The sequence below is a fragment of the Salvelinus sp. IW2-2015 genome, unplaced genomic scaffold (genome assembly GCF_002910315.2).
Source record: "Salvelinus sp. IW2-2015 unplaced genomic scaffold, ASM291031v2 Un_scaffold4404, whole genome shotgun sequence".
Classification (NCBI taxonomy): domain Eukaryota; kingdom Metazoa; phylum Chordata; class Actinopteri; order Salmoniformes; family Salmonidae; genus Salvelinus; species Salvelinus sp. IW2-2015.
The window spans coordinates 1-15,343 of record NW_019945674.1 but is presented as its reverse complement, the minus strand read 5'-3'; the positions used below and the strand labels follow the sequence as shown (position 1 = coordinate 15,343).

Genomic DNA, 15,343 nt, shown 5'->3' with positions numbered 1-15,343 from the left:
CGGTTATAGCGGCCTTCCTGTCTGACGACGGCTCTAGCGGCTCCTGTCTGGCGGACGGCTCTAGCGGCTCAGGACAGACGGGCGGCTCTGAAGGCTCAGGACAGATGGGCGGTCTGAAGGTTCAGGACAGACGGGCGGCTCTGAAGGCTCAGGACAGACGGGCGGTTTTGAAGGCTCAGGACAGAGGCGGCTTTGAAGGCTCAGGACAGACGGGCATTCAGGCGGCTTGGGGCAGACGGGCAGTTCAGGTTGCTCTGGGCAGACGGGCAGTGCAGGCGGTTCTGGGCAGACGGGCAGTGCAGGCTCTGGCCGGCTGAGGCTTACAGTAGGCCTGGTGCGTGGTGCCGGAACTGGTGGTACAGGCTAAGGACACGCACCTTAAGGCTAGTGCAGGGAGAGCAACAGGACGCCACAGGACTTCTGGAGATGCACAGGAGGCTTTGGTGCGTGGTGCCGGAACTGGTGGTACCAGGCTGGAGACACGCACCATAGGGCGAGTGCGTGGAGGAGGAACAGGGCTCTGAAGACGCACTGGAAGCCTGGTGCGTGGTGTAGGCACTGGTGGTACTGGGCTAGGCGGGGAGGTGGCGCCGGATATACCGGACCGTGCAGGCGTACTGGCTCCCTTGACGCACCGAGCCTTCCCAACCTTACCTGGTTGAATGCTCCCCATAGCCCGACCAGTGCGGGGAGGTGGAATAAACCCGCACTGGGCTGTGTTGGCGAACCGGGGAACCATGCGTAAGGCTGGGTGCCAATGTATGCTGGCCCGAGTAGACGCACTGGAGACCAGACGCGTTGAGCCGGCTTCATGGCACCTGGCTCAATGCTCAATCTAGCCCGGCCAGTGCGGGAGGTTGAATAACCCGCACCGGGCTAAGCACACGTATAGGAGACACGTGCGCTTTACGGCAGAACACGGTGTCTGCCCGTACTTTCGCTCTCCACGGTAAGCTCGGGGAGTTGGCGCAGGTCTCCTACCTGACTTCGCCACACTCTCTTGTAGGAACAAATCACCACAAACAAACAGTGAGAACAGCCTACTTAATATGGTTCTCAATCAGAGGAATCGTAAAACCCCTGCCCCTAATTGAGAACCATATCAGGCTAATACATTGAACCCAACATAGAAACACATAACATAAAATGCCACCCCAACTCACGCCCTGACCTACTAAACAAATACAAAAACAAGGGAAAACAGGTCAGGAACGTGAGAATATATAACTGGGCAATAACTCACTAACTATAAAATGATATGAACAAACGTGCACGTGGCTATATGCAGCTCTCGCTTTTATCTCAAAACAAGAGCATCTACTCACTACCGCTCATGCTGTAAACACAGCCAGTTCAAAGTAAACTGAACAGATCCATATATGAAAATGATAAAAAATATCTTTAGCAATGAGGTTTGTACAATAGGCTATAGGCCCAATACATTATCACATTGGCCCTGCAACACTTCTCTCTCATGTGTGAAGGGTTCCCTAATACTGCATAGTCTCACATGTGTGAAGGGTCCCCTGATACTGCCATAGTCTCACATGTGTGAAGGGTCCCTGATACTGCCATACTCTCACATGTGTGAAGGGTCCCTGTACTGCATACTCTACATGTGTGAAGGGTCCCTGATACTGCCATACTCTCACATGTGTGAAGGGTCCCCTGTACTGCCATACTCTCACATGTGTGAAGGGTCCCCTGATACTGCCATCCTCTCACATGTGTGAAGGGTCCCCTGATACTGCCATACTCTCACATGTGTGAAGGGTCCCTGATACTGCCATACTCTCACATGTTGTGAAGGGTCCCTGACTCCATACTGCATCTCTCTCAAATGCAGAGAAGGCATTCGATAGAGTTGAGTGGTCTAATGTATTTATCTTCTTGTCAATACGGGGGGGCTGTTTTAACTTTGGAAAAAATTGTGCCCAAATGAAACGCGCTCGTACTCTGTTCTAGATCATACAATATGCATATTATTATTACTATTGGATGAAAACACTCTCAAGTTTCAAAAACTGTTTGAATTATATCTGTGAGTAAAGAGAACTCATTTGGCAGCAACCTTTCACCAACTGAGGAACTGAATGAGGGCTGAATGAGGGCTGCATACTGGTGGCTGAATGAGGGCTGAATGAGGGCTGATTGAGGGCTGAATGAGGGCTGAATGAGGGCTGCACTACTGGTGCGTGAATGAGGGCTGCCCAACTGAGGACTGAATGAGGCCTGAATGAGGGTGCACTACTGGTGGCTGAATGAGGGCTGAATGAGGGCTGAATGAGGGCTGCACTACCCTACTGGGGGCTGAATTTCACAGCTGGTAAAAATGACTTGGGGTTTAAACAATGGGCAAGTTAAAGACATGTTCAAGTTGTCAGGACCCGGTGTGAGAAACAGTCACTAATAGTCGGCAGAACCCAGAAGATGAGGCAGACACAGCAGTACTAGAGACGGTGGTTTAACCTTTCACGAGCCTCTACCCGGGTCCGGGATCACCCCCCACCCCCCTCACACACTGATTAGCATAGCTAGCATAGCTTTCACAAGTAGATATAGTAATCTAAATATCATTAAATCACAAGTCCAAGACACCAGATGAAAGATACAGATCTTGTGAATAAACCCATCATTTTTCTGTTTTTTCAAATGTTTTACAGGGAAGACACAATATGTAAATCTATTAGCTAACCACGTTAGCAAAATACACCACTTTTTTAACTACACCGTCCCATTGCTGACTACAAATTATAGAACCTGGGCTAATAACTCATTAACTAGCAATCACTCCCCCTATTGCTGACTACTGTCGTGGAAATTCAATACTGAGAGAGACTTGGTCATTTTGCACTGTTCTATGAAGAGAGTAGTACACAGCGTTGTACGAGATCTTCAGTTTCTCGGCAATTTCTTGCTTGGAATGGCCTTCATTTCTCAGAACGAGTATAGACTGACGAGTTTCTGGCCATTTTGAGCCTGTAATCAAACCCACAAATGCTGATGCTCCAGATACTCAAGTAGTCTAAAGAAGGCCAGTTGTATTGCTTCTTTTGAACGGTAGTGTGTGTTTCACATGCACCACTAATCATAGAATGGAATGTGGCTGTTGGTTTTTATCACCAAGATATGAATCAATTGTCAGCTCAAGCTATCTCTAGTAAAACCATACGCTCAGATTAGCTGCAGGTTTCTAGAGTGGAGACCATGAAACACAGCATTAGCAGGACAGAAATATCTTACTGTTGTTAATTAAATAACCAAAATTCAGGTGAATATGTAATTTTTCTATCACACTACAAATGATATATATACCTGGGCTAATAACTCACTAACTAGCAAAGGATATGAACAAAATGTGCACATGGCTATTAGCAGCTCTCGCTTTTATCTCAAAACAAGAGCATCTACTCACTACTGCTCATGCTGTAAACACAGTCCAGTTCAAAGTGAATGGCACAGATCCATATATGGTAATGGTCTATTTGCATATAGGGCTACTGCAGCTCTGTACTGGCCYGAGTTGTGCCTKTCAATGCAATAGAATCCTACTTCGATGCATTCTGCCTRCAACAACATTTCTTGCATAGTTAGTTTTGTTTCGGTATGTTGCATTGAAAGTGGCTAACATTTCTTTGATTCAATCACAGTTGCCACAGTAAAGGGAAACATTGATGGTGTTAACAGGGAAACCTCTAAAACAGTGGTCACCAACCTGTTCTGANCTCTGGCCGGCTGAGGCTTACAGTAGGCCTGGTGCGTGGTGCCGGAACTGGTGGTACCAGGCTAAGGACACGCACCTTAAGGCTAGTGCAGGGAGCAGCAACAGGACGCACAGGACTCTGGAGATGCACAGGAGGCTTGGTGCGTGGTGCCGGAACTGGTGGTACCAGGCTGGAGACACGCACCATAGGGCGAGTGCGTGGAGGAGGAACAGGGCTCTGAAGACGCACTGGAAGCCTGGTGCGTGGTGTAGGCACTGGTGGTACTGGGCTAGGGCGGGGAGGTGGCGCCGGATATACCGGACCGTGCAGGCGTACTGGCTCCCTTGAGCACCGAGCCTTCCCAACCTTACCTGGTTGAATGCTCCCCATAGCCCGACCAGTGCGGGGAGGTGGAATAACCCGCACTGGGCTGTGTTGGCGAACCGGGGACACCATGCGTAAGGCTGGTGCCATGTATGCTGGCCCGAGTAGACGCACTGGAGACCAGACGCGTTGAGCCGGCTTCATGGCACCTGGCTCAATGCTCAATCTAGCCCGGCCAGTGCGGGGAGGTTGAATAACCCGCACCGGGCTAAGCACACGTATAGGAGACACCGTGCGCTTTACCGCAGAACACGGTGTCTGCCCGTACTTTCGCTCTCCACGGTAAGCTCGGGGAGTTGGCGCAGGTCTCCTACCTGACTTCGCCACACTCTCTTGTAGGAACAATCACCCACAAACAAACAGTGAGAACAGCCTACCTTAATATGGTTCTCAATCAGAGGAATCGTAAAACACCTGCCCCTAATTGAGAACCATATCAGGCTAATACATTGAACCCAACATAGAAACACATAACATAAAATGCCCACCCCAACTCACGCCCTGACCATACTAAACAAATACAAAAACAAGGGAAAACAGGTCAGGAACGTGAGAATATATAACTGGGCTAATAACTCACTAACTATAAAATGATATGAACAAAACGTGCACGTGGCTATATGCAGCTCTCGCTTTTATCTCAAAACAAGAGCATCTACTCACTACCGCTCATGCTGTAAACACAGCCCAGTTCAAAGTAAACTGAACAGATCCATATATGAAAATGATAAAAAATATCTTTAGCAATGAGGTTTGTACAATAGGCTATAGGCCCAATACATTATCACATTGGCCCTGCAACACTTCTCTCTCATGTGTGAAGGGTTCCCTAATACTGCCATAGTCTCACATGTGTGAAGGGTCCCCTGATACTGCCATAGTCTCACATGTGTGAAGGGTCCCCTGATACTGCCATACTCTCACATGTGTGAAGGGTCCCCTGATACTTGCCATACTCTCACATGTGTGAAGGGTCCCGATACTGCATACCTCACATGTGTGAAGGGGGTCCCTGTATACTGCCATTACCTCTCACATTTGTGAAGGGTTCCCCTGACTTACATTGTCTATACTCTCTCAAAACATGCAGAGAAGGCATTCGATAGAGTTGAGTGGTCTAATGTATTTATCTTCTTAGTCCATAACGGGGCGCTGTTTTAACTTTGGAAAAAATTTGCCAAATGAAACGGCCTCGTACTCTGTTCTAGATCATAAATAATGCATATTATTATTAACTATTGGATAAAAAACACTCTCAAGTTTTCAAAAACTGTTTGAATTATATCTGTGGAGTAAAAGAGAACTCATTTGGTGCAGCAACCTTTCATACCCAACTGAGGAACTGAATGAGGGCTGAATGAGGGCTGCACTACTGTGGCTGAATGAGGGCTGAATGAGGGCTGATTGAGGGCTGAATGAGGGCTGAATGAGGGCTGCACTACTGGTGGCTGAATGAGGGCTTGCCCAACTGAGGATGAATGAGGCCTGAATGAGGGCTGCACACTGGGTGGCTGAATGAGGGCTGATGAGGGCTGAATGAGGGTGCACTACCCTACTGGGGGCTGAATTTCACAGCTGGTAAAAATACTTGGGGTTAAAACAATGGGCAAGTTAAAGACATGTTCAAGTTGTCAGGACCCGGTGTGAGAAACAGTCACTAATAGTCGGCAAGAACCCCAGAAGATGAGGCAGACACAGCAGTACTAGAGACGGTGGTTTAAACCTTTCACGAGCCTCTACCCTGGGTTCCGGGATCACCCCCACCCCTCCACACACTCTGATTAGCATAGCTAGCATAGCTTACAAGTAGATTAGTAGCAATCTAAATATCATTAATCACAAGTCAAGAGAACCAGATGAAAGATCACAGATTCTTGTGAAATAACCCATCATTTCTGTTTTTCAATGTTTTTACAGGGAGACACAATATGTAAATCTTATTAGCTAACCACGTTAGCAAAATACACCACTTTTTTAACTACACCATTTTTTTCATGCCATCAGTAGCTATCACTAATTACGGCAAATAAAGATATAAAAGGCCCACTAACCAAGAAAACAACCTCATCAAGTGACGAGTCTGATAACATATTTATGGTATAGGATAGGTCTTGTTAGAAAAAGTGCATATTTCAGGTAGAAATAACAGTTTTACAATTGCAACACTGACCATACACAATCGACTAGAATTACTACAGAGAGCAACGTGTATGACCCAATTTACTCATCTAAAACATTTCATAAAATAGACAAAGCGATAGCAATGGAAAGACACAGATCTTGTGATTTCAGACAATTTTCAGATTTTCTAAGCGTTTTTTCAGCAAACACACAATAAATCGATAAGTTAGCATACGCACAATGTTGCAAACGTTAGTAGAGCATCGATTCAAGCAAAGAGAGTCTATAACGTAATCATCGCCAAAATATATTAATTTTTTTCACTAACCTTCTCCGATCTTCCGATGAAGACTCTGTTAACATCATTTTACAAACATACATATAGAGTTTGTTCGAAAATGTGCATATTTAAGCCATACAAAACCGTGGTTATACAATGAAAGGTACTAGGAAATCAAGCCTCAAAATGAGGGATGTAGCTTTCAGAGTGACTCAGTTTAATCGAAAGCTAATCATATAACTTGACTAAAAAATACAGGTTGACAGGAATCGAAAGACAATTAGTTCTTAATGCAACCGCTGATTACATTTTTAAAATTATCCTTATTTTTCCAATACGGGTTCGCCAAGTGAAGCGATAACAACCAAAATGGCGGAACATGCGTTTAAAATATTTCGACAGAACAACGATTTTCATATTAAAACTATTGCTTACTATGAGGTGATTTTCATCAGATTCTTGGCAATGTACCTTGCTGGGTCTAATCTTCTTTTGGTCGATAGATGTCCTTGTCCTCTTCGAAATGTCCACTAACATCGGATCCTCCCCAGACCTTCCGAAACGTGCCCAAAGCTTGAAAGTGCATGGACAAAGAAATTCCTCAAAATCGATAAACGGATATAAATTGCTATATAAACGGTTCAAATTAACTACATTATGATGTTTTTAAACAACTATAACGAGTAAAACACTGACCGGAGAAATTTACGCTCTGGCTTTGGTAAAATCCTTCTTCCTTCTTTTTCTTCTACTATTTGATTGATTCAAAGTCCCTTAAGATAAGAGAAATGCTTCAAAATCAAATATTAGCTTGACTGTGTCTTAAAGATCCACCCCGAGGCAAACAGAGGGCGTAGTCATAAAGCCTCTATCTAAAGCAAACACTTTCTCTTTCACTTCCTCTCATTCTTTTTCTGAACAGTGAACGCAACACAGTTAGCTCCAGAATGGCTACATCTTCCTCTACCTGACCGACCACCTCTCTGCGCCATCTGTACAGAGATCTTCACTGACCTGTGCTCTTCAGCTGCCAGCACACCTTCTGTAAGAGATGTCTTGAACAGAGCCTGAGGCTGGACTCCACCGCTGCTCCTGAGTGTAGAGCTCCATCACGAGAGAAACTTCCAGATCAAAGACTGGTAGGAAACATGCGGACCAGCTGAGACTGGAGCAGTAGAGACAGGAGAACACCGGAGGACAAAGACCTACAGGTGAGAGAGGAGAGATGTCCTGAGCACGGAGAAACGATGAAGCTGTTCTGTGTGACAGACAGGAAGCTTATCTGTCTGGTCTGTAAGAAGGGAGAGCCACAGAGGACACACCATCTTTCAAACTTTTGAGAGAGGCACAGGAAGGATTTCGAATGCTACAGACAGAGTGGGTTTCATGCAATTAGAAACAGTATAGCTTACATGGGTAATCGACAGAACCTATTCGAATACTCAAGGCGACATAAAGAGAGTGAAAAGATCATCGAAAGAACATCATCCCTACTTAAGAGCAGGCACAAGGAGAAGATAGTCCAGTCCACAGCTCTCAAAGGAGAAAATCAGGACCCAGTTTGAGGAAGTAATCAACAAGCTGAAGCAGAGAGAAGAGCAGGCAATGAGAGAGTTAGACAGGAGGGATGGTCTTGTCAACATCAAAATGGAGAAACATCTGACTAAAATAAAGAGACATGAGACAGATGTGAAAAAGAGAGAGACCTCGCTTCAGTCTGGACTGGACATCACTGACCCCACAAAGTTCCTTCAGTGGTGGACAGAGAAGGGTCGTGCTACGTGTGATACAAGGCAGGTTTGTCCAGCCATCTACAAAGCACCCAGGGTAGAAAGACCAACACAATCTGAGGGCTATGAAGATCCTGAAACACTCTTGGGTTTTATTGGCTGGGAGGGCATTGAGAAAAGCCTTGAATGGAAATTATATCAATTAGAAAGGTCTGATGAACGTTGTGTCCTCTCTTGATTACAGTTCAGACACTACTTTCACTTTGACAAAAATTATGATTCATTGAAAATCTGTATTGCGTTCGTATGTGAAGACGATTAGTATGGTTTACTACTCTGGCAGTTAGACGATTCCATGCCAGTCAAGCCTCAAAATATTTTTACTGTCTCAGATTGTTCTTTTGTCTTGTGTTTTCTTAATTGTCCTTTAATTCATCAGAGCAGAAACAGCGCCCCTCTGTCTCAGTGTGTGTAGCCCATGTATACGATGCTGTCTGGTCAAAAAGAGTATGACATGTTGTCGCAGAGCATTCCGCCTCAGTTGATAATAAAATTATGAAATAATCAGCATTGAGCTGAGCTCAACTATTGGTGGTCCTGGCGCAACAACAAAAAAACAAGGGAGGCCAGTATGGATTTGACTTCACACCAATCAAATCACATCAAAAGAAAAATGTCCTTGCAGAAAAAGTGTTATGTTTCTGGTCTAATTGTGACATAAAATCAAATTCGATTGGTCACATACACATATTTAGCAGATGTTATTGTGGGTGTAGCGAATTGCTTGTGTTTCTAGCTCCAAAAGTGCAGTAATATCTAACAATTCACAAAAATATACATAAATCTTAAAGTAAAAGAATGGAATTAAGAAATATAGAGCAATGTCGGAGTTGCCGGAGTGTATATATATATATAATGTGATGTACAGACATTGTGGACAGTTGATGGATAGAATATGGAGTATATCTGAAGAAAACATGGATATAATAGTATACTGTATGTACAGCAATAGTTAAATAGGATCGGCCTTGACTAGAACACAGTACATACATATGAAGTAGGTAAAACAATATGTAAACATTACTAAAGTAACTCAAATACAATGTAAACATTATTAAAGTGATTGGAATCTTGAAGTCCACGATCACCTCCTTCATTTTGTTGACGTTGAAAGAATGGTTATTTTCCTGTTACCACTCTGCCAGGGCCCTCACCTCAACCCTGTAGACTGTCTCGTTGTTGTTGGTAATCTGGCTTACAACTGTTTAATTGTCTGCAAAGTTGATGATTGAGGTGGAGGAGTGTGTGGCCACGCAGTCATGGGTAAACAGGGAGTACAGGAAGAGGCTGAGCACGCACCCTTGTGGTGCCCCTGTGTTGAGGATCAGCATTGTGGGGATGTTTCCTACCTTCCTACCTACCTCAGGGGCGGCCTGTCACGAAGTCCAGGACCCAGTTGCACATAACAGTGTTCAGACCCAGGGCCTCGAGCCTAATGATGAGCTTGGAGAGTACTATGATGTTGAAGGCTGAGCTGTAATCAATGAACAGCATTCTTACATAGGTATTCATCTTCTCCAGATGGGAAAGGGCAGTGTGATGGCGATTGCATCATCATTGGATCTATTGGGGCGGTAAGCAAACTGAAGTAGGTCATAGGGTGTCCTGTAAGTTGGAGGTGATATGATTCTTAACTAGACTTTCAAAGCACTTCATGATGACAGAAGTGAGTGCTACGGGGCGATAGTCATTTATTTCAGTTATCTTTGCTTTCTTAGGTACAGGAACATGGTAGTCATCTTGAAGCAAGTGGGGAAAGCAGACTGGGATAGGGAGAGATTGAATATATCGGTAAACACTCCAGTCAGCTGGTCTGAACATGCTCTGAGGACGCGGCTAGGGATGCCGCCTGGACCAGCAGCCTTGTGAGGGTTAACCCGCTTAAATGTCTAACTCAAGTCGGACACGGATAACGAGAAGTCACAGTCCTTGGGAGCAGCCTGTGTCAGCGGTACTGTGTTGTCCTCAAAGCGGGCGAAGGTGTTTAGCTTGTCCGGGAGCAAGACGTCAGGGTCCGCGACGTGGCTGGTTTTTCATTTGTAATATGTGTTGAMATGTTGTTAACCTGCAGAAGTGCCTTCTATTTATTTGGTCTACCATTCACGGTTTTAACCAAACCCAGCCCTGCTTAGCTTGGACATTCACTGACCACTACCAGTTGTGTAAAGTACTTAAGTATAAATACTTTAAAGTACAACTTAAGTAGTATTTTTGGGGTATCTGTATTTTTCTTTACTATTTATATTTTTGACTACTGTTACTTTTACTCCAATACATTCATAAAGAATGAAGTGACTCAGGAGGTTGACAACTTATGTAATCAAGATACAGTATATTAGCATTACATTTTCCATTAATGTTTTATAAATGTACGACAGCGCGTTACAGTTCCCTCCAATATCCAGCAACTTAGTAAGGCCATTGAAGAGGAGCGGGACAACATTCCACAGGCCACAATCATCATGAGGAACAGCTGGACTACATCACTTCCTGATCACTTCCTCTGTATCCAGCACTCTGTTGTATCAACCCATTAGGTAGTATTGCTGCTCCTGATTCTGGGTTCACTCCATGTTCCTGTTAAACTCACCTACTGCACCTGCTTCCTGACTCCCTGAGTCTCCGTTACACTGTTTTCCTTTATATGAACTGTAGCTAAGTAAAATGGTGGAAATTGTTGTGATTATATTTGTTTTCAGTCTATAGACATTATTTGTTGTATTTCTGGTGCGGTTATGCTAGTATGGCATTGATCAGTTATACAGTTTGCAGCTGTTATTTTTGCGTTTTTGACCAAAGTCGACCTTTCAGTAGAAATTGTGCACCAATATTGAATTGTAAAAGCCTGAAATAGTAAATGAAGTGTCATTTAATATAGACCACATGGAGAATTCAATACATATGATTTTGAAAAAATGCTAAAATGTCCCTGTGTCCTTTCTAGAAAGATTTTAACTCAGTTAATCCAGCATCATTTTAAAGACCTAGTTATTTTGTTGCTTTGACAAAATCATTTCTAAAGAGTATTATTTATTTAATGTGATTGGAGATTAATTTACGTTTGTCCCTCATTTTAAGGTCAACCCTGTTAGGTGAACTGAACTCTCGTTTCAATACAGGGAAACTATGTTTTGTATGAAGTTAAACATAATTACAGAATGTAACAATGTGGAGAAATCAGCATTATACAGTTTTTTACCAAGTTACAAAACTTTTCAAAATGCACCAAATTGGAGGAATGACCCATCAATACAAATATCACCTACATGATCACCATGAGCATCCCAAATGGCACCCTATTCCCTATATAGTGCACCACTTTAGACCAGAGCCCTATGGCACCCTATTCCCTATAAAGTGCACCACTTTAGACCAGAGCCCTATTAGTCCTGTGAGCCCTGGTCAAATGTAGTGCACTATATAGGGAATGTACACTATGCTGTGTTGTGCTAATGAGAAAACATGGAGGTGTCTCTGTTACCCACAGACACAGATCTAGGATCAGTTTACCTTCCCCAAACCTTTACTGAACCCATGAGGGATAAAATACACCCATGACCATAGATCAACATCAACGGGTGTGTTCTCCTTGGCTGTCTCTCAATTCTCTCCTCAATTCCTTGCATCATCTCTCCTTGCCTCCTTCTCAAAATGCCTTGAAGGAGGAGATCCCACTCTGAGGGGAGGAACCAGTCAATGAATCTTCTGCTCCAATGTGCTTTGAGAAGGAGACAAGGTGGGAGGATGTGAGGGGGGAAAATGAGATCCACTCTAGGTGCAAGTTCATCTTATTCCTTATGGGTTTCTTCATTGCTGGATAAGTGTTGTTTTCAACATGAAGGAAGATACCACCCCCTAGTGGTGGGATCTAAAAGGGCAAAGGTAATCATTTTAGGTTGCACTTCCCATGACTACCAGTAGATGGCAATGTAACCGACTGATTGGTACAGGACAGTGATGCAATGATGAGGCTTGCATTTTTGTGCAGTTCTTTTGTTGACCAGATGATGGCGATCTAGCATTGGTCATGAATATTAGTCTGTGGATCACCACTCTTCATCAGTTATGTCTGTGTCCTTCCTACATGGCACCCTATTCCCTGTCAAAGACTCCAGCCACCCCAGTCATAGACTGTTCTCTCTGCTACTGCACGGCAAGCGGTACTGGAGCGCCAAGTCTGGGTCCAAGAGGTTTCTAAACAACTTCTACCCCCAAGCCATAAGACTCCTGAACATCTAGTCAAATTGCTACCCAGACTATTGCATTGTCGTGTCCAAATAACCCCGCTGCTACTCTCTGTTGTTGTCATTTATGATTAGTCACTTTAATAACTCTACCTACATGTACATACTAGCTCAACTAACCGATGCCCCCGCACATTGCCTCTGTACCGGCACCCCCTTCTATATAGTGTTATTTTACTGCAGCTCTTTAATTACTTGTTACTTTTATCTCTTATTCTTATCCATATTGTTTGGGGAAAACTGCATTGTTGGTTAGGGGCTCGTTAGTAAGCATTTCACTGTAATGTCTACTACACCTGTTGTATTTAGCATTTCATGGTAAGGTCTACACCACATACTGTGCATGTGACTAATAACATTTTATTTTATTTGATTGAACACAACCTTTGGAACCGGAGTCTGTGGCTGAAACAGACCTGAGTCTACAAGTTAACTAATCATCAAGCCCTTGACATGTTGAGTCAGGATTCTATGTGCTGTTGGTGATAGTCGAGGACCGTCGTTAGGAAAGACTGATATAGAGAGTAGGGTACCATGTAATAAACACTGACATAGGGAGTAGGGTATCATGTAATAAACACTGACATAGGGAGTAGGGTACCATGTAATAAATACACTGACATAGAGAGTAGGGATACCACTGTAATAAACACTGACATAGGGAGTAGGGTATCATGTAATAAACACTGACATACGGGAGTAGGGTACCATGTAATAACCCTGACATAGGAGTAGGGTACCATGTAATAAACACTGACATAGGGAGTAGGGTACCATGTAATAAACACTGACATAGGGAGTAGGGTACCATGTAATAAACACTGACATAGGGAGTAGGGTACCATGTAATAAACACTGACATAGGGAGTAGGGTATCATGTAATAAACTGACATAGGGAGTAGGGTATCATGTAATAAACACTGACATAGGGAGTAGGGTATCATGTAATAAACACTGACATAGGGAGTAGGTATCATGTAATAAACACTGACATAGGGAGTAGGTTACCATGAAATAAACACTGACATAGGGAGTAGGTACCATGTAGGAAACACTGACATAGGGCAGTAGGGTATCATGTAATAAACACTGACATGGGAGTAGGTTATCATGTAATAAACACTGCCATAGGGAGTAGGGTACCATGTAATAAACACTGACATAGGGAGTAGGGTATCATGTAATAAACACTGACATAGGGAGTAGGGTACATTGTAATAAACACTGACATAGGGAGTAGGGTACCATGTAATAAACACTGGACATAGGGAGTAGGGTACCATGTAATAAACACTGAACATAGGGAGTAGGGTACCATGTAATAAACACTGACATAGGGAGTAGGGTATCATGTAATAAACACTGACATAGAGAGTAGGGTATCGTGTAATAAACACTGACATAGGGAGTAGGGTATCATTTAATAAACTCTGACATAGGGAGTAGGGTACCGTGTAATAAACACTGACATAGGGAGTAGGCTACCATGGAATAAACACTGACATAGGAGTAGGGTACCATGTAATAAACACTGAAATTAGGGAGTAGGGTACCATGAAGGAAACAGTGACATAGGGAGTAGGGTATCATGTAATAAACACTGACATAGGGAGTAGGGTATCATGTAATAAACACTGACATAGGGAGTAGGGTACCATGTAGGAAACACTGACAATAGGGAGTAGGGTACCATGTAATAAACACTGACATAGGAGTAGGTTATCATGTAATAAACACTGACATAGGGAGTAGAGTACCATGTAATAAACACTGACATAGGGAGTAGGGTATCATGTAATAAACACTGACATAGGGAGTAGGGTACCATGTAATAACACTGACATAGGGAGTAGGGTATCATGTAGGAAACACTGACATAGGGAGTAGGGTATCATGTAGGAAACACTGACATAGGGAGTAGGGTACCATGTAATAAACACTGACATAGGGAGTAGGGTATCATGTAATAAACACTGACATAGGGAGTAGGGTATCATGTAATAAACTCTGACATAGGGAGTAGGGTACCGTGTAATAAACACTGACATAGGGAGTAGGGTACCATGTAGGAAACACTGATATAGGGAGTAGGGTACCGTGTAATAAACACTGACATAGGGAGTAGGGTACCATGTAGGAAACACTGACATAGGGAGTAGGTACCATGTAATAAACACTGACATAGTGAGTAGGGGTATCATGTAATAAACACTGACATAGGGTAGGTACATGTAATAACTGATAGGGAGTAGGGTACCATGTAATAAACACTGACATAGGGATAGGGTACCATGTAATAAACACTGACATAGGGAGTAGGGTACCATGTAATAAACACTGACATAGGGAGTAGGGTACCATGTAATAAACACTGACATAGGGAGTAGGGTACCATGTAATAAACACTGACATAGGGAGAAGGTATCATGTAATAAACACTGACATAGGGAGTAGGGTATCATGTAAAACACTGACATAGAGAGTAGGGTATCATGTAATAAACACTGACATAGGGAGTAGGGTACCATGTGGACCCTGACATAGGGAGTAGGGTATCATGTAATAAACACTGACATAGAGAGTAGGGTATCATGTAATAAACACTGACATAGGGAGTAGGGTATCAGGTAATAAACACTGACATAGGGAGTAGGGTACCATGTAATAAAACACTGACATAGGAGTAGGGTACCATGTAATAAACACTGACATAGGGAGTAGGGTACCATGTAATAAACACTGACATAGGGAGTAGGGTACCATGTAATAAACACTGACATAGGAGTAGGGTACCATGTAGGAAACACTGATATAGGGAG

General features: G+C 43.5%; 1 protein-coding gene across 1 annotated transcript in view; it reads left to right on the top strand.

Annotated features, from left to right (window-relative positions):
• The window catches only part of LOC112077247 (nuclear factor 7, ovary-like), a 16,082-nt gene extending 6,722 nt beyond the window's left edge, over positions 1 to 9,360 (top strand). Inside the window, exons 2-5 of the mRNA XM_070441620.1 lie at positions 10 to 198; positions 7,412 to 7,533; positions 7,701 to 7,795; positions 8,016 to 9,360. Coding sequence (XP_070297721.1) covers positions 10 to 198; positions 7,412 to 7,533; positions 7,701 to 7,795; positions 8,016 to 8,457 — 848 coding nt within the window. The 3' untranslated portion in view covers positions 8,458 to 9,360. The remainder of the gene's footprint in view (positions 1 to 9; positions 199 to 7,411; positions 7,534 to 7,700; positions 7,796 to 8,015) is intronic.
• The last annotated feature ends 5,983 nt before the right edge of the window (positions 9,361 to 15,343 follow it).